The sequence below is a fragment of the Gracilinanus agilis genome, chromosome 5 (assembly GCF_016433145.1).
Source record: "Gracilinanus agilis isolate LMUSP501 chromosome 5, AgileGrace, whole genome shotgun sequence".
NCBI classification, from domain to species: Eukaryota; Metazoa; Chordata; class Mammalia; order Didelphimorphia; family Didelphidae; genus Gracilinanus; species Gracilinanus agilis.
In genome coordinates this window covers 86,863,418-86,889,257 of record NC_058134.1, presented here as the reverse complement: position 1 = coordinate 86,889,257, position 25,840 = coordinate 86,863,418, and the positions used below count along the sequence as shown (strand labels likewise).

The 25,840-nt window shown below is 35.0% G+C and overlaps 1 protein-coding gene across 1 annotated transcript in view; it reads left to right on the top strand.

The window, feature by feature from the left end:
- The first annotated feature begins 9,050 nt into the window (after positions 1-9,050).
- The window catches only part of DYNC2I1 (dynein 2 intermediate chain 1), a 109,089-nt gene continuing 92,299 nt past the window's right edge, over positions 9,051-25,840 (top strand). The window contains exons 1-3 of the mRNA XM_044678955.1: positions 9,051-9,217; positions 16,016-16,069; positions 17,131-17,554. Of these exons, the coding sequence (XP_044534890.1) occupies positions 9,200-9,217; positions 16,016-16,069; positions 17,131-17,554 (496 nt within the window). The 5' untranslated portion in view covers positions 9,051-9,199. The remainder of the gene's footprint in view (positions 9,218-16,015; positions 16,070-17,130; positions 17,555-25,840) is intronic.

The following is a 25,840-nucleotide window of genomic DNA, read 5'->3' as shown; positions in this document are numbered from 1 at the left end:
TACTGCTTCTCTTCTTATTTTAGTTGTATTGATTTTGTTCATGTCACTGCTTTTAAATTTTGTGCAAAAAAAATTTTTTTTTACATATTTTGTCTTTTATGACTACCTCTGATCTGGATCTTGTTAAGAATTCTCCATCAAGATAGGAATAAAAGATATAGCAACCCATTGGATTTTATTTTATTTTATTTTATTTTTTTTCAGCCCATTGGATTTTAAAAATTGTTTTTGACTTCATTTTGCCTCACCCACTACTTCCAAGAAGTTGTCAAGTTTTATCGATTCTACATATTTAATATCTTTGCATTTATATTTTTTCTTGTACTCTCATCACCATATTGTTCATCATTCAGTCATTTCAGTGGTTCCTGAAATGATTCCATTTGAGGTTTTCATGGCATAAATACTGGAGTGGTTTGCCATTTCCTTCTCTCTCTCTCTCTCTGTCTCTGTCTCTTTCTACATATATGTGTGTGTATGTATATATATAATAGATAACTTGACCTCTCTCTACTGAAATATCTTTCCCTTAATTCACTGCCTAAATTACAAACTGCTTGAAGACAGAAATTATGTTATGTGTGTGTGTATATAATGTCTAACCTATTAGTACTCTACATGTGATAGTTACTAAATTAATTGAATTGAAATGCTAGTGATTTATTAGAAAGTCAACTCAGCAAGTTATAGTTACAATGTGTAATAAAGTATTTAAACTCTATTCTCTGGATACAAAGTAAGCTGAAGTGACTATGTTTGATACAAATCAGCACTACTGGGAGAATTATCTTCTTAATGACCCACCATACTGAGGCTTTTTGCCTATTAAATTGCACACTAGAAGGAAGGCTACACAAAGTATACTTCTGTCACTCCTCAGTCCCTTGAGCTCAACTGGAAATAATCCAATTTCCTAAATGTTTCCCTTTACTTTCCCCCAAATCACCTGAGTCCTGATATTACTATAATGTCCTCTACCCTTTCTTAAGCCAGATACTTTTACGTGAACTGAAACAGACACTGATCTCAGGGCAACTCTAGGACCAATCTCCAGGTACTCATCCAACAATGATACAATTTACTTGATTCTCTCTGAAAACTGTCTTCTGAATTTCTAATGTGAACCACCCTAAAGTTCTTTATCCCTGCTATTCCTTTACTATAATCATGTGGGAATAGTAAGTTGACAAGGTAAAATGCAAAGTTAAATATGTAAGTATATTGAATACTAGGGGGAGTAGTCTTGGTGGGGGAAGGTAGCTTTGTACCAGTGTATTTTAAAGTACAAATTATTCAACTATGATAATTATATAAAGCAGAAAGGACACAAAAAGCTTTTAAGTACTATTGTGTTTTTATATAGGAAAGAACAAGAGTATAACAGAAACTATGATTTTGACACTTGCAGTACCAGTAGAGGAAGTGAGGGGGGAACAACCTTTATTGCAACAACCCACTTCTGCTCTAGATTACAGTTCTGTGGAAAGACCTCCAGGAATTGATGCAGAGCGAAAGGAGCAGAGCCAGAAGAACATTGTACCCAGAGACCAATACACTGTGGTAAAATAGAATGTAATGGACTTCTGTACCAGCAGCAATACAATGACCCAGGACAATTCTGAGGGATTTATGGAAAAGAATGCTACCCACATTCAGAGGAAGAACTACAGGAGTGGAAACAGAGAAGAAAAGCAACTGCTTAAACACATTAAACACAATAAAAATTATTAAATGTTAAAAAATAAAATAAAATAAATCAGATGGAAAAAAGAGACACTAGATTACAGTTCTGCTGCTTTGCCAGATATCCCCCTTTTCCCTCACCATACCCCCACTCTTTAATGGAAACTCTAGGATCTTCTATAATGGAAACTTCCATGATCCATTGAGAATCTTGCCTACCTATCTCAAACATTCACTTGCCTGTGACATCAAAGGTGGGAAACCAATCAGAGACACCCGAGAAGAGTAAGTCTGCTCCTCCCTATAAAACTTCTGGCCCTCCAAGGTTTCATTGCCCTCTGTAGACATTCCTTAGGATGCCACCCTAACATAGAACTGCTTCAGGATGGTGGCTGACTGCTCCAGTTTTGAAGGTGTTTGTTCTTTGTCTTGGGTTGTGTGTCAGGGTACTGTCTAGGTTCAACTATTATAAGTTTAGAATATTGGTAGAGAATACAAATAAAGAAGATATATTCTTAAATACGCATCTAAGATGAGCCTCCAAAATGCAATCATTCTATCAGCATCTCCCTCCTGACATAAAGAGCACAGGTATGATTTTGGAGATTTTCTCACTTTATTGGCACATAGCCCCCCACAAAAACCGGAGATTGTGTATGTGTATGGTACTCTCTAGTATTGAGACTAAAGACTTCAGACTTTGAAATAAAATTTTACTTAAATAAGGAGGAAAGCCAAAAAAAAAAACAAAAGTTCTAAAAGACATATTATGTATATATGTTCATAATTTGAATATAAATCCCCCAGAGAAGTGTATGGTCCCAAGTATAAGGTATTATCTAATGAAGGCTCTTCCCCACAAAATATTTCTTATCCAGTACTTCTTTTCTTCAAAAGTTGCTACTATCCCACCCCCAATATTCCCTTCCCACTTTCTCCTTTTATCAGTCTTCCCCAATTATGAGCCTTACTTATCACAATGTACATCTCTGGGAAAGAGAAAGAGAGAAAAATATCCCATGATTAATTTTGATTCATTCGTTCTTGCAAATGGATTTAACTTGGACCCCAACAAGAAGCTCCACTATTATCTCTTTTATTTTTTAAAAATAACTATTTTATTTAAAATTTAACAACAATTATTTTCATTTAAATTAAATTCAGGAGGGGGAATGACTGTGAAAGCTTCTCCACTTCAAATCCTTAAGGGCCTTTGTCCCTAATTTTCATTCACCTTCCCTTTTACGTGATTATAGTATATACTTCATTTTGCTTTTTTAAAAGTATAATTTTATAGAGGGTTTTCTCCAGTTTTTTTTAATTCCTCATACTTATAGGTCTCATTTTCTTTATTATATTATTTCATTAATGTACCATTCATAACCCTGTTTTCATAAACTCATTTCTCACATCTTCTCATTCTTATTCTCTTCAGGCTTCTTTATAAGGGCTCCTTTTAAGGGATGTGATGAATGACTAAGATGAAGGTGAATGAGATAAAAGTTGAAAAGAAGGCTGAACTCAACATTAACAGCTGGCCAACCTGGGAATTAACACCTTATAAAGGAGCTGAGTGGATCTTTTCATGTGTGCCTCAATTAATCACATGTGAATTACCAATTCACTAGGAGTGAATACTGTATGAAATGGTATATGGTTGTTAATGTGATCTTAGGATGCATCAAGAGAAGCCTAGTGCTCAAGAGGCACTGAAATACAATAAGGGGGCTTGATAGTCCAAGTCAGAACACATTTGGAGCATTATGTTCAGATCTGGAATTACGTTTTAGAGAACCAAAAGGACATATTGATAGAAGATTCACCTTGGAATTTGGCAAGACATTTTCCAGGCTAGCCTCTAATACATACTGACTACATATATAATACTGGACAAGTCATTTAACCTCTCAATGCTTCAGGCAGTTCTAAAATATTCTACATTTCAGAGTATGGTATCAATCTGGATTGGTAGAGGGAGTTTCTTCATTGGGAATCTTCCTACTCCAACTCTTTGCCAAAGTATTCAGAACAAGGGAACCAATAGTTCCAGGTCAGACCACATTTGCTCTCTTCTGGGCATCATAAATTAGAAAGATTTTTTACAACCTAGATTAGGTACAGAGAAGGGCAACCAGGGTTTTGATGGGACTAAGCAGTACCATACTTTGATTTATCAAAGGAACTGAGAATGCTTAGTCAATAGAAAAGAAGACTTGGGAGGACATCATTGTCATTCTCAAGTGTTTGAAGTCAATAATATGGAAGAGGGATTAGAATTTTTCTGTTTAGCTGCAGATGGTAGAATTTAGGGCCTTCAGTAGAAATTGCAAAATTGTTGATTTCACCTTGGCATAAGGACAAGCTTCCTAACAATTAGTACTATTTAAAAGCAAAATGGGCTGCTTTAGGAAGTAGTGAATTCCTTCTGAATCACTGAAATCTTCAAGCAGAGATTGACCAAACAGAGGTGATTATTTTCTTGGCAATACAGACTTCTTTTCAGGTGTGGTTTGGATTAGATGTCCTCTGAAGTCCATTGCAAACCTGAGATTCTTTAATTCTATGATCAGAGATTTTTAGAGCTAAAAGAGTCTTTAGAGATAACTGAATTTCAATACTCTCATTTTATAGATGAGGAAATTTGAGGCCCAGAAAAAAGGGAATAGACCTGCCCAATTATATTATAAATTTTTTCAATTAAAAAAATGTAACACCCCCCCCACCCCCCGGGCTTTGATGAATTGATTTTAAGACAGAAAAGTGGCAAAGGCTAGGCCAGGGGTCAGCAACCTTTTTGGCCGTGAGAGCCATAAACGCCACAGTTTTTAAAATATAATTTTGTGAGAGCCGTACAGTGCTCACAGTGCGTGCTCCTGTAACAGCACCTGAAAAAAAATTGACTTTATGGCTCCTACAGAAAGCCATATCTGGCCCTCAAAAGAGCCAGATATGGCTCGAGAGCCATACATTATCGACCCCTGGGCTAGGCAATAAGGGTTAACTGACTTGCCCAGGGTCACAATAGCTACTAAGCCTCTGAGTTTAGATTTGAACCTTCCTGTCTCCAGACCTAGCATTCTATCCACTGTGCTACCCAGTTGCTCCTCCAACACTATTATATTTCCATTCCATTCTATTCAATACTTATTTAAGTCCCTATCATGAATAAGACACCTCTAGATGGTAAACATATGAAAGACTATATATGAAAAATAGCCCTCTCAAGATGCATTTGTTCAATTTGTCCAAGACTGAACTCATTATCTTTCCTGTCAAATTTCTCTATTTCTATCTTAGAGTATTACTATCATTCTAGTCACCCAGGTTCCTAACCTTAGTGCCTTTCTCACCTCCTTACTCTCTCTTACCTCACATATCCAATAAGATGCCAAATCTTGTCACTGCTACCTCATAATACTTCTTGCATTATTTCCTTTCTCTCCATAACACAACCACCTTATTATATCAGCCCTCTTTACTTCTCTCCCAGACTATTACGAAATGTCTTCTAAGCAGGAATAATGGGGAAAGGAAGAGAAGGAAAACAGGTATTTACATAGCACATACTATGTTCCAGGCACTGTGCTAAGTACTTTTTACACATATTATCATTTGAGTCACAAAACAACCCAATGAGGTAAGTGGTATTATTATTCTCATTTTACAGTAAAGAACAATGAGGCAAACAGATGTTGTGCCTTGCCCAGAGTTACATACAAAAGGGTAGATTTGAATTTATATCTTTATAACTTTAGGTTCAGCACTCTATCCACCATAATACCAGGTGCCTCTTAAAAAGAAAAAAACAACTTTACTTTTTCTCTTAGAATCAATGCTAGGTATCTATTCTAAGACAGAAGAGCAGTAAGGGGTAAGCAATTGAGGTTAAGTGATTTGTCCAAGGGCCACAGAGCTAGGAAGTATCTTAAGGCCAGATTTAACATGACCTTCTGTCTCTAGGTCTGATTCTCTGTCCATTGAGGTACCTAGCAGTCTCCAGTTGCCTCCTTTTCTCTTTATTTTTTAAAATTTTATTTAAAAAATGTTTCCCCATGGTTACATGATTCTTGTTGTCTTTCTCCCCTCTCCTGCCCTCCCCTCCTAGGGTTGACAAGCAATTCCACTGGGTTATACATATATTATCACTCAAATCCTATTTCCATAGTATTCATTTTTTGTAATGGAGTAATCCTTTTAAAACCAAAACCCCAAATCATATACCCACATAAAGAAATGATAAATCACATGTTTTCTTCTGGATTTCTACTCCCAGAGTTCTATCTCTAGATGTGGATAGCACTCTTTCTCAAGTCCCTCAGAGTTGTCTTCGATCACTGCATTGCTTTTAGTAGCAAAGTCAATTACATTTGATTGTCCCACAATGTTTCAGTTACTGTGTACAATGTTCTCCTGGTTCTGATTATTTCACTCTGCATCAGTTCATGTAAAGTCTTTCCAGTTCTAACAGAAATCATCATTCCTTATAGCACAATAGTATTCCATCACCATCATAGACCACAATTTGTTCAACCATTCCCCCATCAAAAGACCCCCCCACTTTATAATTTTTTGCCACCACAAAAAGCTATATTTTGTATAAACAGAACTTTTCCAATTTTTTTTATCTCTTTGGGATAAAAACCCAGTCTAGTTGCCTCTTTTTAATTGGTCTCTGTCTGAAGTTTTCCCTTCTCTAGTCCTTTTCCACACTATTGCCATACCAAAGTGATTTTCATAAAATAGAGATTAAAAAAATATTAACATCTGCTTTACTGCTGCACTCTGAGGATCTTATCCATCAGACTTGCATTTAAAAATTTCATAAGTGTTGTTCCCCTATTAGAATGTAAACTTCTTGAGGGAAATACCTAAACTTTAAAAAAATGCAATTATATATGTATATTTTATTTCCCCTAATGGAATGTAAACTCCCCGAAGACAAGAACTAATGTTTTATTTTGTCCTAGTCCATAGTACCTGGTCTACAAATGACACTTAAAAAATACTCTTTCATTGATTGATTCTACTGGTGGGTTACCCATAGGTAGAAGTAATTAATAGAACTATAATTTGAACCCAAGTTTTCTAATTTCAGGAGTAAGAAGCCCTGAGTGAACTAGTAGCTAATTATAGTTAAAATTTCTATGAGGAAGTAGATGTAGTGTAATCTTGAACCTTTAGGAGTCAATAGCTGGCTTGGTTTGCCATTTACTTGATTTACTTAACTACTTTATGTGAACTTGAAGAAATCACTTAATTTCTTTGAATCTTGTAACAGGAATTTGAAAAGAGTTGTTTTTCAGTCATATCTGACTCTTTGTGATGTGATATTACTTTTGGGTTTTCCTGAAGACACTTCAACGGTTTGCCATTCCTTTCTCCAACTCATTTTACAGATGAGGAAACTAAACAGGTTTAACAAGGTTAAGTGACTTGTCCAGGGTCACAGAGCTAGTAAATGTCTGAAGCCAGATTTGTACTTGGGAAGATGAGTATTCTTGACTCCAGGCCCAGCACTCTACTGTATCACCTATCTGCCCCACAAACAGCATAAACAGCATAGAGAAAGCTAAAACTAGATCTAAGGTTTCTCCAACCCCACTTTCCCCTTTTTTTCTTCTTTCCTGGGTTAAAAGAAATTTCAGAATTCATCTAGTCTAATCCTTTAATGCTATACACAAAGAAACTGAAGTTCAGAAGGGAAGGGGCTTGTCTAGCAGAACAAAGCAAGTCAGTGTACCCAGAACTAGGGTCATTTACCTTCCAGGGCTAGGCCTTTTGTATAGGACCAAAAGTTTCTTGCCTTTGTTTTAGGAAGATCCAGTCCAGGTCACTGAATAGTAGAAAACAAAGGGGTTTCTCTACATATTTCTCTTGTAAATGCCATTGACATAGTTAAGCTAGTGCCAGCAGGAAGGTTTTTGGTTTTGCTAGAGGTTCTGTTCTCCCTCTTTGCTTTCAAATCAAGTCTGGATCATTAGAGAATAGGTTGTTCTTTCCCTTGGGGAAAATATTTAAGTGAAGGCAGCTAACTTAACTAACATGTTATATGTTAGTTAATATGTTAATATACACATATACATGTATATTAATAAATTCAAAATTAATTTTCCAGAAATGTAGTTAAAAATTATCTATTACTGGAAAGGCTAGAAGGGATATAGTTTAGCTTTCTTTTTTAAATCTACAAACTCTAGTAGTTGATTATTGAAAACATTTATAATGGCTTACATTGAGAATATTCATATTGTATTTATGAGGCAAGTTTTAAAAAATCTACAAATAGCTGAATTATTTCAAAAGCACATTTTAAACAACATTGATCATATTTTTATTAGCAATTGCAAACCTAAAACCTACTTTCATTTTAGGATTTGCTAAGCTTTATAGTATATTAGCTGCATGATGATTTTCCAATAAATTTCCTTCCATAAGGAACCACAGGAAAAAATAGCATGATCAGGAAGAAACATTTCTTTCTCCAAGATACTGGTTTAGAGACTTTTAAAGACCTTCTTCCACATATCTATTTTATTTTATCTTTACAATAACCCGTGAATGTTAGAGCATTATTCTTAAAGTTACCCCTTATGTGGAAATCGAAATTCATTGAGCTTTAGAGACTTCTCTAAGTTCACAAATCAAAAGATAGTAACTGTTTGCCTCAGTTTCCTCACCCGGAAATCTACAGAAATAAATGGCAAACCACTTAAGAATATTTGCCAAGAAAACCCTAAATAGGATCACGAAGAGTCCGACACGTCTGAAAAGCTGAAAAACAACCTAGTTGGTCTAGCAAGTGGAAGAATCAGGACCAGAGCACAGGTCAGTTTTCTGCCTCCTACTTCATTGCCTTTTACACAACCAGTTACTGGCTCCAGAAATATGAACTGTCGTTTCTGGTATTTAGAGGTGAAAGCGGAATTGTGTAAAGAATTTCATACAAGATAAACTGACATCCAAGTACTTACTGCTAGGAGATTAAGGACTAAAACGAACACCAGATCCTCTTATTCCAGTAATCCCTAAAGGTTCGTTCTTACTTCCCTTCTCGCTAAGTTTCCCGTGTCTGTGTTGTGTTTAAAGGTATCGATTGGGGATAGATAGACCAACTCCTGAGAGAATTTGCAAACTCTTGAAAAACCCTAACAATGAGGCCACAGCCCCGTTTGGCCCATCAAACCTCCAAGCAATTGAGCCTTCAGAGAAGAGGAAATCGAACCTCCCTGGTTGGGAGGAGGGAGGAGGAGGGTTGGATTGGAGGGGGTGAACTAGATCGCTCAATCGCTCGGCCATCTCCTGCTTCTGCCTGACCGTTGCTAGGGAGAAAGGAGACGCGCGCCTAGGTCTCTCGGAGTGGCCTCTGCGCAAGCGCCTGGTGGAACAGGAGAAGCCAGGGTTACCCAACGGGGGCCTAGTTGTATCTTTCGTAGAGTTTTTTATTTTCTGGATCCAAACCATCGAATTCATTGTCCTCCCAGGAGCGAGGAGAAAACGAGGTGTAGGCTTGAGGAGAATGATGGAGTCAGGAAAGGTCAGTGCAGGGAGGGCGTCGGGGGTGCGCCTGGGAGAACACTTTGGGGCCTCCTTCCAAGAGCCACTGGAGTCCAGCGGTTCTTGTGTCTCAAGTCTTTGCCCTTTCAGTCTTTTCTCGCCTCAAAGAAGCGTTAGCAAAGCCTCCAGTTTAAGAGCCTGCTGGTGTCTTACACGTGTTGCCAATTTCACCCCCGGGAGACGCTTTTTAAAAAATGGGATTGGAATGATGCAGAGAGGAAGACTCAGGGAAGGATCTGGGCAGTCACTCATTTCTTACATGAAACCGTTCTCAGATCTTAAAAAGATCTACCTGTCTACTCCCTGTCCTCCAGTGGTCCCTAGACCTGCCCTATAGAATCTAGTAGCTCTCATTCTGAGTTTGCTTTTGCTTACAGTACAAAAACGTGTTCTTTTATTTATTTATTTTAAAGTTTTATTTTTAAATATTTTTCCATGTTTACCTGATTCATTTTCTTTTTCTCCCCTCTTTACTCTCCCCCCTCCCAGAACCGACAAGCAATTCCACTTGTAGAAATGTTATCACTTGATACCTATTTCCATATTATCCATTTTTGCTATAGAGCTATTTTCAAAAGCCTAAACCCCAAATCACATACCCATATATATATGTTATAAGCGATGTCATATGTTTTACTCAAAAAGGTATCTTTTAAAAACATCTTTTTTTTTTAATAGCAAAGGTTTGCTTTCTGCCCTTCTATATCTAAGAGTTTGATAAAGGTGAATCCAAAGCTCATTCCTGTGCATTTTCCAAATCACGTGGTATTTTGTTGAAAATCAGATTCTTGAATTTATAAACAGAGCAACTGCCATTTAGATGGCGTGTAAAGGTTTGTAAAGTGCTTTGCATGAGTCAGCACGTGTACACCTTTGGGAAATAGTTTCCACAAGTATTATTAACCCCAATTTACACTTGGGGAAACAGGCTTAGAGAAATTAAGTGATTTTACCCCTGGTCACACCTGTGCCAGAGGCAGAATTCAAACCTAGGTTTCTAGTTCCAAACCTTATACTCAATCCTATAGGCTTCCCAGGAACTATTAGTTGACAAATATAGATAAACCATTATCAGTCAATCTGCAAACATTTATTATGTGGGGACTGCCTTGTAAGGAGCTGTGGTAGGTTCTTGGGATGTAAAATTAAAAAGTTAGAAAAAATTCCTGAGTGCAAATTAAAGTATGATTTCTTCAGTTTAATTTTCTTTGGACATAGTTAATATAGAAATATGTTTTGTGTGATTTCACATATTTGGTTGATGTATTGCCTCCATGGTGGGAGAGAGGTTAGAGAGAGGAAGGGAGAGAATTTGGAACTCAAAATTAAAAAAAAATTGTTGAAAATACATCATAACTTTTAAAAAATCCCTTACCTTCTCTTAGAACCAACTTATTGGTTCTAAGGCAGAACAGCAGTAAGGGCTAGGCAATCGGAATCTAGTGACTTGTTCAGAGCCACACAGCTAGAAAGTGTGAGCCACTTGCTGCAGACACTTGAATAGGCTTTTAAAAACTAAAGAGAAAGAATTTAGATAGAGACGAGAAATATCCTCAGGACAGAGACTTGGAGTACAGTCACAATTAGAGCCCCTATTAGGAATAACGAACCAGTCAAGGATCAGCCAGGCAGGTTAAGAGAATCTTGAAAAAGTAGTGTCATAAAGATCCAGAGAGATGAGAGCATATAGTAAGGAGAAGGGAGGTCCAGTGTGTCAACTGCATCAGATAAGTTAAGAAGGATGAGGATGGGGAGGTGGGGAAAGCATTTGGCAGTTGAGATTCTTGATTTATTTTGGAGAGAGCAGTTTCACTTGAAAGGTGAGGTAGGAAGCCAAAATGCAAGAGAGTAATGATGCCTCCATGCTTATAGTAATGATTTACCAAGATTTCATTTTGAGAATTACGTTATTTATATGCATACTCTAGCAATCTTAAATTTAAGTTCTTCATATGTGACTTAAAAAATAATCAAGATTACCATAATTGTATATGAGACATACATACATAATACATAATTGTATATAAAAAGCTATAGATATGGAGATAGGAGAGGCCTGGCTTTAAATTTTACCCCTTAAGATGAGCTGTGTGTGACCCAGACCAAGCTGAAACTTCTTTGAACTCAATTTTCTCATCTGTAAAATATAGATACTAATACCTATAGTGCCTTCCTAGGGTGATGATGAGGATTTAAATGAGATAACATGTAAAGAGCTTTGCAAATCTTAAAGCACTGTAAAATTACTCATTTTTTCAGTGTGTAATATAACTTTTCATGTAAGAACATGAAAACTACAGAAAGGATTCCTCCTCCCCAAAAATGTTCAGTTCCAGGGCAGCTGGGTAGTCAGTGGATTGAGAGCCAGGCCTAGAGACAGGAGGTCCTAGGTTCAAATCTGGCCTCAGACACTTCTCAGCTGTGTGACCTTGGGCAAGTCACTTGACCCCCATTGCCTACCCTTACCACTCTTCTGCCGTGGAGCCAATACACAGGGTTGACTCCAAGACTGAAGGTAAGGGTTTAAAAAAAATGTTCAGTTCTAAGTTGAATTAAAGTACTGTCTTAATCCAAGAAAAAAAAAAAGCACCTATCTTCAGCTGAGTGGTATATAGTAGAGCACCCAGTCTGAAGACCTGAATTAAATTTGTCCTCAGATACACACACAGCTGTTTATCCCTGGGAAAGTCACTTAATTTCTGTTTTCTTCAGTTTTCTCAGTTGTAAATTGGGAATAATTTAGCATCTAACTCCCAAGGTTGTTTCGAAATGAAATCATTGTACAATGCTTAGCACAGTGTCTGACATAAAAAAAATACTATATAAATATTAGCTATTATTATTAGGGTCATTTTAAATTAATTCTGATTTGAAATTGAAATCTATATGTGTTATCTCTGTATTAAAATGTGAATTTCTAGAGAGAAGGGACTATCTTTGCTTTTCTATTTGCATTTCTAATGCTTAGCTCAGTGCTTTACAAATAATAAGAGCTTAATACATTCTTTTCCCATTTATTCATTTCATTAAATAAATACTCTTTAGGAGTAGAACACTATTAAGTAGTAAGGGAAATAGAGAATTTAGATTAAGATTCTTATCTTTGTCTTCACTGAATTTCTAGTCTTGTAGAATACAGATAACTCCAGTGCTTGGCTAAAAATATTTACCTATTAATTCATTCAGCACTAAGATTCTACGTTGATAAGTCATCTTGGTGCCCAGTTGACCTGGGCCTCTGAAAGCTACAATAGTGACAAGCTTTGGCAGGCCCCTTAAGAATCCTGAAGGGCTTAACAAGATGTGGTGTACTGAAGAACAGTCTAACTTAGAGATTCTCAACGTGTGGCCTAAGAACTTTCAGAGGATCCCTATGGTCAAAACTATTTTCATAATACTAATGAGATATTATTTGCCTACTGAAATACTCCTCCCCTTCCCAACTATAGCTGTTTGAAGCCAGATTTTCTTCACTTATTGTGATTAAAATAGCATATTGCAACAGATTGAATGCCGAGGCAGAAATGAAAATCTAGCTGTCTTCATATTAATCCCAATATTTAAAAAACCTGAAAAAATAATTAAACAGTATCAGTTTTCTTACTATTTTGGTGGGAAATAGTTATTTTTCATAAAAAGCCATTTAATTAATATGTAATAGGTTTATTATTAAGTTATTTAATAAATGCATATTTTAATATCTTATTCACTTTAATTTCTAATTTAGTAAATATCTATAGATGTAACTCATGTAAATAAAAGCTCTTTGAGTGAATAGGGGGAGTTAAATATATTTTAAGAGTCCAAGGTCCTGAATGGAAAAAGTTTGGGGATTGCTGATCTAGCTAAATGGAAAGGGCTTCATCCCCAGAAGATTGTCTGCCATAGCATCTTATAATGACTTTCTCTTAAGAGGTAAAGAAACTCTGATCTGTGTTGATGGAAAAAATATTCTTACGGATGAAGTCACAAAATCTCAAAGAATCTTAATTTATATATTGTATTTTTCACTTATCAGCCTTAGTGTTTGATAATTTGGTGCTGTTATTAGACTGCTCTTCTATTCTATTGATTAGTGATGGCCTCTTATTTATGACCTTCAATTCCATATTGTATTTCTTTTCCTGATTTTTAAAGATGATAGCTTTGTTCTCCTATTATTATGTTGAAATTATAATTCACAATTTATATTTACCCAGTGTAAATTTTCAAACCCTTATTTCCTGTCATAGTAATAATTCTTAAGACAGAAGGGCAAGGCAAATGGAGTTAAGTGACTTTATCAGTGACACATAGCTAGGAAGTATCTGAGGATAGATTTGAACCTAGGTCCTCCCAACTCCATACCTGGTGCTATATTCACTCAACCTGGCACCTAGCTACTTCTCAAGAAAATTTTTGGGGATGCCTTTCCTTATGACATCCCAGTTATCTCCAATTTCCATGACCTTCCCCCAACTCCAAAGTCTTTCTTGTGACAAAGAAAAACAACTCAGCAAAAACATCTGCTGTATTTTGTCCTAGTACCTCCACTTCTCAGCTCTGAGGGAGATGCTTTATCATCTCTTCTCTGTCTTCATTGGTTGTTCCCATTGCTCAGGAGTTCAATTTCCTTTGAGTGAGTCATTTTCTTCCTTACAGTCATTGTTTTCTTGGTTCTGCTTATTTTGCTTTGTATCAAGTTCATGTAAATCCTCTCATATTTCTCCAGATTTCTTCTATTTATAATTTCTTGCTGTGCCAGGGTATTTCATCAAATGTGTATACTGTAGTTTTTTCATTTCCCAATGGAAGAGATCCAATTTTGTTTCCATTCTTTACTTTTTGAAATGGGGAATGTAACTAGCCTTTATTAAGTACTATTATGTTCCAATCACCATGCATTATAAGTACCTTATAAATATAATTTATTTTTATCCTCACAGTGTCCCTGAGAGATAGGTACTGTTGTTCAAATCTGTTATTTTTCAGATCAGGAAACAACAGAACTTAATTAACTTGCCCAGGATCATTCAGCTAATAAATTACTGAGGCTTAATTTGCACTCAGGCCTCCCTGATTTGAGATCCAGTATTCTATTTGTTATGTCATCTAGCTGTCTCTGCAGAATACTGCTATGAATATCTTGGTATATAACAGACCTTTCTTCTGTGTCAGAAGGTCTGAACAAGTTAGTCACTTTCCTTAAATAATTGTAAATCGAAATCCACAAGAGTTAGACCACTTTATAGTAATACCAAAACTTCCTACAATCCTTCCAACATCTACTACTATTCACATATTTATCTTTGTCAATCATTTATGGTGAGGTGAGATGAGGTGAAACTTCAGTTCTAATTTTAATTTCTCTTGGTATTTTCATGTGGTCTTTTATAGTTTGCTTCTCTTCTTTTGAAAAGTGTTTGTCTTTTGATCATTTGTCTTTTGGAGAATGGCTCTGGTGGCTATATTTGTTGAATTAGATTGAACTACATCATTATTGACATTCTGGCTATAAAGGAAACCAAAAATTGTAAAGAATTTTAAATTAAATATGTAGTCAGCTTGCAGATTTTCCTTGATAAAGCAAATAAGTATTTCTGGAGTTGGTTTTGTCCTGTGCCAAAAGAAAGTAAGAAACCTTTCAGGAGGGAGAAATAGGAAATTTATATAATAACAACAATATACAAAGAAAGTACAATTAAAAAAAAGAGTAAACATGATACAATTAAAATTACCACGTTTGACCCTAGAAAAGAGATGAAAAAAATTTCACCTCCCTCCTTTCAATAAAGAGGTAGAAGTCTGTGGGTGTATAATGTTGCATGTACTACCAGAGACAGAATGTTGATTTTTTTCTGAATTTAAAAAATATCTGTTAGAAGAGAATTGTCATGGGGCAAGGAGGGGTGATGGTAGAGAGGGAATTAAAAACAAAAAAGCATCAATACAGCTTTAAAAAATTCTGAAAACATTTTTTCATACAATTGATTATTTCATTTTACAATGAATAAGCAAATGCTACCATTTAGAGATAACTACCACTTATGCCTTTCCGAACTTCAAGTGCCAGTCACCTTTTATATTTTTTTATATCTACCTAATATGTGCAAGATTACCTCTCCCAATAGAATGTTAAAACCTTGAGGGCAGGGGGGTTATTTCATTCTTGATTTTGTATCCCTAGAACCTAGTACAGTGACATCACAACAGTATGCACTTAATCAATGCTTATAAAAGTAGAGAAATTATAAAAGAAATTTAAATGTTTGTCTTCCAAATTAAATCAACACATACCTTTATACTTGGTGACTTCAGTAAGAAGATGAACTTGGGAAAACAGTGAAAAATGTGGCTCAGTGTTACAAAATAAAAGGGGCTATATACTATATATATCAAAAAGTCTATATACTATGTACATATATACATATAGTACATAGCATTTCTTTTTGTGACACTCATAGTTTCAAAATTTTTTTACTGTTTTCATCTATATACACACTAGAAGTTATTAATCTCTTTTATTTGTATGTACATGCATGTGTGTATATATACATATTTCTAGCATAACTCTTTGCTGACATAGTCCATTCAACTGTAAGCTCCCTTTTAGATTTTATTATTTTTCTTGAGAATTCTCTCTGATATATGTCCTGAATGTACTTCTGGGATAACAATACTCAACACTATACATTTCTAAAGATATGAATGAGACAGAAGAAAATTTGCAAACTAAAGTATTGCCCAAATAGCTCATTCTAAATTCCTTCACACAATTTTACTTTATTTTTCTTTTCAGAGAAGATCTAAAGATGACACTTGGAAAACTGATGACCTTAAGAAATACCTTCGGGTAATGTTTCAAAGATTTAAATGAAGATTCATTTAATTTCTGAATTGTTTTTACTGATAACTTTATTTGGTTCATTAGTATATATTCCACTGTGAGTTGACTGTCTTAGATGACACAGCACCTACTTTTAGGTTTTTATATGTTTTTAAATGAGTTTTAGGACTAGGGTTAAAAGCATGGGGCTGAGAACGAGTCTGCGGCAGGGGTCTCAATGATAGGAACTTACATATCCCATTTTGTTGGGGAGTTCTTGCTCTATACTCATACTCCCAATAATTGTAATGATTGAATAAATCAGACCTTCCTCTAGTTTCTATTAGTTTTTTGAAGTGGAGGATGGCATATCATATAGAAATAAATAGAAAAATAGCTTTCTTTTAAGAACTTTGCTTTCAGATTGAGTAGTGTTGAAGCTGTTTAAGATTCTATAACTAGAATCCCCAGAACAACTAGCAGATTGCCATCAGGTGCCTGATAACTTGGTCCTATGGCCACATCATTTATTTATAGTTTATGAAACAAAAACTGGGGATGAATGTCCAGAACTAGATAGAATCAGTTTTTGTCATAGTAATAGCACTTGTTGGTGGTACCACTGGTAGGCTGCAATAAGAAGATGAAAATGTTAAGAGTGATAACAAAAAGAGGGTTCAAACTTTGATTTTCAGTGGGAGGCAAGATAGACAGACAGAAATGGGTGTTTGGAGCGACATATATAAGAAAATTAAGCAGTATAGGTTAGTTGTATTATACTAATATGAATATTTATGACATACAAGATTATTTGGTATCTATAATATATATGAAATAGTATGATCCAAATACTTTGAAGTCTTAAAATAATTGATTTAGGCCTTCATCTTGCTGAGGTTAGAAAGAAATTGATTTGAATGTATATATTCTGATTTATGTCTATGGGTGGATGCTGTGGTTATTGTCCTTTGAAGGACCATAAGGATTCTTACCCAATATAAGATAAACTTTGGGTCCTTTAAAAGGGTAAAGACTAATTTTCTAGTGTAAGAAAATAGCATCTTTTTTTTTTTCTTGACTCATTCTAGGCATCACAGTCAGAATTACAAAAAGAAGAAAAGAAACACAGGGAAAAGAAAATACACAGAGATTCAGAAATGAGTGATTTGTATGATTACAAAGAATATAAGCACAAAGATCAAGACAGGGAAATCCTGAAAAACAGAGGAGAAAGGATAAGTGAAAGAGACAGCCACATGAATAAAGAAACTGGAAGGAGTAATTATAGTGAGAGAGACAGAGACAAACAAAAAGAAAAGAGAAAAGAACCAAGAGAAAGAGAAAAAAACAAAGACAAACACCGTGAACAAGAGTCTGAGAAGGAAAAATATCACCGAGGGAAAGACAGAGAAAAAGATAAAGAAAGGAAACTTAAGAAAGAAGAATCAAAACAAACTCTTTCTTCACATCATAACTTAAAAGGACATGAAATGGAAAAGAAGAGTTTTTCAGGTAGGTTGACTTATCTTATTGGACACATGTTGACTGTTTCTCTTAGCTTTAACAAAATTACTTATATTCGGTCAGCTGGAACTGGAGGCAATTTTAAAAACTGCCTCTTATTTTCCATATTGGGATAGTATAACTTTCAGGCATTGTTGATATTTGCTATCAAAATGATCTCAAATGAATTTCTCTGGAAAAAAATTTGCATTTTATAAAATTTGACTTAATTTTAAGATGTTTTGTTTTAATTTTATTTTCACAAGCATTTAGGTTTTTATTGAAAAAATTTCCAGCAACTGTAGACATCAATATTTTTTCTGTGAATGTTTCAAAAAGATTTTTTTTTTGCAGAAAATGACATTTAAAAATTTTCCTAGTTTCTGTCCTCTTAATTAAAAAAAAAGCTTCTAGGTTCATTGTTCCATTGGAAACTTAGATTCCTCAATACTACCTGTACTTTATTTTTCAATTGATCCATAATCTTTTCTAATTGACCCCTTCCTCCAGTGGTGCATGTTGTCTTAGCATATAGTAATAACTTAATACTTTTGCATTGGTTTTACTCATTCATACCTTCTCATCCTATTCAATTCTCACCTATATTTGGAACCATGTGGTACTTGGAAAAGTAACTGAATTTGGAATCAGAGAAAATCGGCTTAAATCTTGGCCCTAATTTGTACAACCTTGAGTGATCTTAGGGGAAGTCACTAAACCTCTCAATTTTTTCACCTGTGAGAACCACTTTCCTAAGATGCGACTAAGTTTCCTTCTAATTTGTAAGTCTATAATTTTGCCCGTCCCTTATACATTTTCAGTTTCATTTGGATCACCTTGAATATGCTAAAAGCTTTCTTGTATTTTTGGTTGTTTTATATTTCAAGGGAAACCAGCCTTATACTTGGGCTGACTGTGTATTATCCCTTTCTATCATTATCATGCCATGATAGGTTTTTTTTTTTTTCTGATCATTTATTACCACCAGTAAGTCATCTTTTGTACTACTTCTTATACTGTCTTACTATTTTGGGGGTATTATGATTGATAAACCATCAGTGCTCTTCCAGGCTACCCCTGCTCTGGCTTCTACTTTCTTTTCTTCCTAGTCTTGAATTTATAATTAGCCTGTTTTGATACATAGTATCTTCCATGCCTAAATCCCTTATCATCTTGTCCTATCCTTTTATTGTTACTATTGTTACCATATTTTGCATTCTCTATTTTATTTGTTGACTGCTGAATGATGGTGGAGGAAGTCATACAACCATGTGGACTAGGTGCACTACAAATTTGGGTTCTCTAATCTCTTGGCTCTCTCTGCAAAGCAAATCCCCCTATTCCTCTCATACCTTTAACACCAATCTTCACCTCACCCTCTCAACAGATGTCCTTGATTCATAGTTTTCTGAGAAAAATAGAGGCCGTTTACATTCCTCTTCCTTTTCTCCCCTATTCTTCATCTTAACACAGCTTTATACTGTTCTCTGGGCTTTCTTCCTCTGTCTAGTCTCTGATGAAGAGGCATCATTTCCTTAGCAAGGCCAACCCTTCCACTTATGTCTTTAATCCTGTTTTTCCCGTTTTCTCTAGCAAATTGTTTCCACTACCACTATCCAGTTTTTAGTTATTTTTCTTGTTAACACTGACTTTTTCCCTGCTGCCTATAGACATAGTCAGATCTCCCCTATTCTTAAAAGCTTTCCCTTGACCTCACCATTTCCTCAAGTTGTCATCCCAAGTTTTTCTTCTTCACTCCAAAGTCTAGAACAAACTATCAGCACTCATTGTTTCTCCTCTTTCTCACTCACCTAAGTCCCCAAAAGTTTGGCTTCTGACCTTTTATCACTTCATTGAAAATGCTTTCTTAAGGTTACCAGCAACCTCTTTAAGTGCCACATCCAGAGGTTTTTCAGTCCTCATCTTTGTGGAAATCTGTAGCATTGGTATTTCTCAGCTAAAAAGGCATGTATACTTTAATGAAATTTTTTTAGTTTGAAATTGTTTTCCAGAATAATTGAACTAACTTACAGCATCACTAGGTGTGCCTAATATTCCAGATTTTACCCATTCATCATTTGCCATCTTTTCCATTTTGATGGATGTGAGTTGAAGTGTCAGAGTTTGAATTTCTCATTATAGTGATTTGTAATAGTCATTCACATGGTTGTTAGAAGTTTTGCTATTTTTAAAATATTCACTTATCTTTTGGGAAGTGCAATATGACTTTCAGATAAGTCTCTAAGGAAGAAGCCTAGTTTTTGATATCATTCTTTTTTCTTAGAAATATTTGGTGTTTTTGACACCCTCTTTTCTTTGATGCATTGATATTATTTGTGGGAAGCTTTTACATTTTATATAATAAAAATTGTTTATTAGCTTTTTATAATTTCCTCTATTTTTTGTCATACTATTTTCTGATTTTTAAATGTGAATTTCTTATATTTAGGTCATATTAACTAAGAGGGTTTTGTTTCATGTTATATATAATGTAAGATGTTTTTCTAAACCTATTTCTGCCAATTTCCTTTCTATTTTTTTTCTAGCTGTTTCTGTAGAAAAGAGAATCCTTGCATTCGTATTTTGTTTTATGGTTTATTTAACATTAGGCTGTAATTTTCTGTTGCTTCTGGTCTTGCTTACCATGTTTGTTCTATTGATTAAATTTTATATTCTTTAATAACAAAATAGGGTAGTTGGAGATCAGGAAATGTTTAGGATCCCCTTCATTCCTCTATTTTTCCTTATTTTCTCTTGAGATTCTTGACTTTTTCAAAAGAAATATTTTATTTTCCCAATTACATGTAATAACAGTTTTGCACATATGTTTTCCAGCATTCTGGCAGATCCAAATTGTCTCCTTCCAAACCTTTCCTAACCCCTCTGAGAGATGGTAAGCAATTTGATCTGGGTTATACATGTATTATCATACAAAAATTATTTCCATATTGGTCAATATTATAAGGGAATGCTCATATAAAACCAGAATGCCCCAATAAAAATATGTGAAAAATAGTATTCTTTGTTCTGTACATTGATGGTTCTTTCTTTGGAGGTGGATAGCATTCTTTGTCATGAGTCCTTCAGAATTGTCCTGGATCATTGCATTGGTGAGATTTGGTAAGTCTGATCTTGATATGCTATTGCCGTTACTGTGTACAATGTTCTGCTTATTTCACTATGTATCAGTTCATGTAGGTATTTCCAGCTTTTTTCTGAAATCATCTTGCTCATCATTTCTTACAACACAATAGTTTCCATCACGATCATGGATCACAATTTATTCAGCCATTTCCCAATTGGTGGATATTCCCTCAATTTCCAATTCTTTGCCATCACAAAAAGAGCTGCTATAAGTATTTTTGTATAAGAAGGTACTTTCCCCTTTTTTATGATCTCTTTGTGATATAGACCCCCGTAGCTGTATTACTGGATCAATGGCTATGCACAGTTTTATAGCCCTTTGGGCATAGTTCCAAATTGCCTTCTAGGATGGTTGGATTAGTTTACATCTCTACCAACAATGTATCAGTGTCCCATTTTTGTCACATCTTCTCCAACGTTTATCAGTTTACTGTCATATTGGCCAATCTGCTGTTAGGTGCTAAGTGGCACTTCAGAGTTATCTTAATTTGTATTTCTCTAATCAAGAGCAATTTAGAGTATTTTTCATGCGATTATTGGTAGCTTTGGTTTCATTATCTGAAAACTGGTTGTTCATATCCTTTGACCATTTTGTCAACTGGTGAATGACTTCTAGTTAGTAAATATGATTTAGTTCTCTAAAAATGTGAGAAATTAGATCTTTATCAGAGAAATTTGCTATAACTTTTTTTTTTACCAGTTTGTTGTTTCCCTTCTGATCTTGGTAACATTGGTTTTGTTTATGCAAAATCTTTTCCCCCACTTTTTTTATTTAGAAATTTTTTTCCATGGTTACATGGTTCATGATTCTCCCCCTATTCTTTCTTCCCCCTTCCTGAAACTGACAAGCAGTATTGCTTTGGCTGTACCCATTAATTTTGATATGTTGTTTCCTCATTGCCATTCTCTCTAATGAAATTATTGTTTCTAAGATTTGTTCTTTGACCTACCCCTTTTAATAATTAGATTATTTAATTTCCAATTAATTTTTTATTTGTCTGGACCCTTATTGATTATGATATTGTTTTATGATCTGAAAAGGATACATTTATTATTTCTCCTTTTCTATGTTTGATTATGAAGAGTTTATACCCCAATACATGGTCAGTTTTTGTGTAAGTGCCATGTGCTACTGAAAAGAAGGAATATTCCCTTTTATTTCCATTCAATTTTCTCCAGAGAAATATAACTTTTCTAAAATGCTATTCACTTCCTTTACTTCTTTCTTGTTTCTTTTTTGTTTCAATTTATCTGGGTCTGAGAAGGGAAAGTTGAGATTCCCCACTAGTTCAGTTTTACTGTCTATTTCCTCATGAAACTCATTTAATTTCTCCATTAAAAATTTGAAGAATCATTTGGCTTATATGTGTTTAGTATTGATGTTACTTCATAGTCTATGGTACCTTTTATCAAGATGTAGTTTTCTTCTTTATCTCTTTTAATTAGATCTGATTTTGCTTTAGTTTTGTCTGTAGTCATGATTGCTACTCCTGCCTTTTTTTTTTTTTACTTCAGTTGAAGCACAATAAATTCTGCTTCTTTTCTCTTACCTTTACTCTGTAATTTTCTCCCTGCTCAAATGTGTTTCTTGTAAACAACATATAGTAAAATTCTAGTTTTTAATCTATTCTACTGTCTGCTTCTGTTTTATGGGTGAGTTGATCCTGTTTACAATCACAGTTATGCTTACCAACTGTAACATTCCCCTCCATCTTATTTCTGTTTTCATCCTGCTCTTTCTCCTTTCACTCTGCACTCACAAGCGTTTTGCTTTTAGTCACCAGTCCCCATGTCCTCCTCCCTTCTATTACTCCTTGTGTTATTCCCCTCCTACTCCTCTATAGGGTAATATAGGATTCAGTACCCAAATGAGTATGGTGGTTATTCCCTTTCTGAGAACAATTATGATGAGAATAAGGTATAAGTTTTTCCCATCACCACCCTCATCTTCCCCTCCACTATAATAGTTGTTTCATGCTTCTTTAGGTAAGATAATTTAGCCCATTCTACCTCTCCATTCCCTTTTTTCTCAATGCAATTCTCTTTTTGCCCCTTTTTTCATATCATAATATTCTAATCAACTTACTCCCATATCCTGTCTATTTATACTCCTCCTAAGTGTTCTTAGACTGATAAAAATTTCAAGAGTTACAAATATATTTCCATGTAGGAATATAAACAGTTTGACCTTATCAAGCCCCTTAAATTTTTTCTTTCTTATTTATCTTTTTGTTTTTCTCTTGAGCCTTGTATCTCAAATTTTCTGTTTAGGTCTGGTTTCTTCATCATGAATGCTTGGACATCATCTTTATTTTATTAAATGACCATTCCCTCCTGAAAGAATATGCTCAGTTTTGCTGGATTGGTCATTCTGGGTTGTAAATATAGTTCCCTTGCCTTCCAGAATATAATATTCCAAGCCTTCTATTCCTTTAATGTGGAATCTGCTAGTTCTGTGTAATCCTGACTTGGCTCTATGAGATTTGAATTGTGTCTCTCTGAATGCTTGCAATATTTTCTTCTTGGCCTTAGGAGCTCTGGAATTTGGCTATAATATTCTGACTTGTCATTTGGGGATTTATTTCAGGAGATGATCAGTGGATTCTTTCAATTTCTTTTTTTAACATTTAGTAATAATTTATTTTTAGAAAAGTTAACATGGTTACATGATTCATGCTTTTACTTTCTCCTTCACCCCCTGACCCTCCCCCCCCATTAGCCGATGCACATTTCCACTGTTTTTAACATGTGTCATTGATCAAGACCTACTTCCAAATTGTTGATAGTTGCATTGGTGTGGTAGTTTCAAGTCTACATCCCCAATCATGTCAACATCAACCCATGTGTTCAAGCAGTTGCTTTTCTTCTGTGTTTCCACTCCTGTAGTTCTTCCTCTGAATGTGGGCAGCTTTCTTTTCCATTAATCCCTCAGAATTGTCCTGGGTCATTGCACTGCTGCTAGTACAGAAGTCCATTACATTCTATTTTACCACAGTGTATTGGTCTCTGTGTACAATGTTCTGGCTCTGCTCCTTTCACTCTGCATCAATTCCTGGAGGTCTTTCCAGTTCTTATTCCTTTGAGCTCAAATAGTATTCCATCACCAGCATATACCATAATTTGTTCAGCCATTCCCCAATTGAAGGGCATACCCTCATTTTCCAGTTTTTTGCCACCACAAAAAGTGCGGCTATAAATATTTTTATACTATCTCTGATCTCTTTGGGGTACAAACCCAACAATGGTATGGCTGGATCAAAGGGCAGGCAATCTTTTATAGCCCTTTGAGCATAGTTCCAAATTGCCTTCCAGAATGCTTGGATCAGTTCACAACTCAGCCAGCAATGCATTAATGTCCCAATTTTGCCACATCCCCTCCAACATTCATTACTCTCCCCTTCTATCATTTTAGGCAGTCTGCTAGGTATGAGGGTGATACCTTAGAGTTGTTTTGATTTGCATTTCTTTAATTATTAGAGATTTAGAACACTTTCTCATGTGCTTATTGATACTTTTGATTTCTTTATCTGAAAATTGCCTATTCATGTCCCTTGCCCATTTATCAATTGGAGAATGGCTTGATTCTTTATACAATTGATTTAACTCCTTGTATATTTGAGTAATTAGACCTCTGTCAGAGTTTTTCGTTATAAAGATTTTTTTCCCAATTTGTTGTTTCCCTTCTGATTTTGGCAGCATTGTTTTTGTTTGTACAAAAGCTTTTTAATTTTATATAATCAAAATCATTTATTTTACATTTTGTAATTTTCTCTAACTCTTGCTTGGTTTTAAAATCTTTCCTTTCCCAGAGATCTGACAAGTATACTATTCTGTGTTCACTTAACTTATTTATAGTTTTCCTCTTTATATTCAAGTCATTCACCCATTCTGAATTTATCTTGGTGTAGGGTGTGAGATGTTGATCTAAACCTGATCTCTCTCATATTGTTTTCCAAATTTCCCAGCAGTTTTTGTCAAATAATGGATTTTTGTCCCCAAACGTGGGCTCTTTGGGTTTATCATACACTGTCTTACTGACATCAGTTACCCCAAGTCTATTCTACTGATCCTCCCTTCTGTCTCTTAGCCACTACCATATTGTTTTGATGTCTGCTGCTTTATAGTATAGTTTAATATGCTAGGCCACCTTCCTTCACATTTTTTCATTATTTCCCTTGATATTCTTTTTTTTTAAACCCTCAACTTCTGTGTATTGGCTCCTAAGTGGAAGAGTGGCAAGGGTGGGCAATGGGGGTCAAGTGACTTGCCCAGGGTCACGCAACTGGGAAGTGTCTGAGGTCAGATTTGAACCTAGGACCTCCCGTCGCTAGGCCTGACTCTCAATCCACTGAACTATCTAGCTGTCCCCTCCCTTGATATTCTTGATCTTTCATTATTCCAAATGAACTTTGTTATAGTTTTTTCTAATTCAATAAAAAAGTTTTTTGGTAGTTTGATAGGTATGGCGCTAAATAGGTAAATTAATTTGGGTAAAATGGTCATTTTTATTATGTTAGCTTGTCCTACCCATGAGCAGTCAATATTTTTCCAGTTGTTTAGATCTAGTTTTAATTGTTTGGAAAGTGTTTTGTAGTTGTTTTCATATAATTCCCGTGTATGTTTTGGTAGATAGATTCCGAAGTATTTTATATTGTCTAGGGTGATTTTAAATGGTGTTTCTCATTCTACCTCTTGCTGCTCTAATGTGTTGGAAATATATAGAAATGCTGATGATTTATGTGCATTTATTTTGTATCCTGCAACTTTGCTAAAGTTGTTGATTATTTCTATAAGCTTCTTAGTTGATTCTCTAGTATTTTTTAAGTAGACCATCATATCATCTGCAAACAGTGATAGCTTAGTATCCTCATTGCCTATTTTGATACCTTCAATTTCTTTTTCTTCTCTAATTGCTACTGCTAGTGTTTCTAGTACAATGTTAAATAATAGAAGTGATAATGGGCATTCTTGTTTCACTCCTGATCTTATTGGGAAGGCTGCTTATTGATGGTTTTAGGTATATACTGTTTATTAATTTTAGGAAAGATCCTTCTATTCCTATACTTTCTAGTGTTTTCAATAGGAATGGGTGCTGTATTTTGTCAAAGACTTTTTCAGCATCTATTGAGATAATCATGTGATTTTTATTTG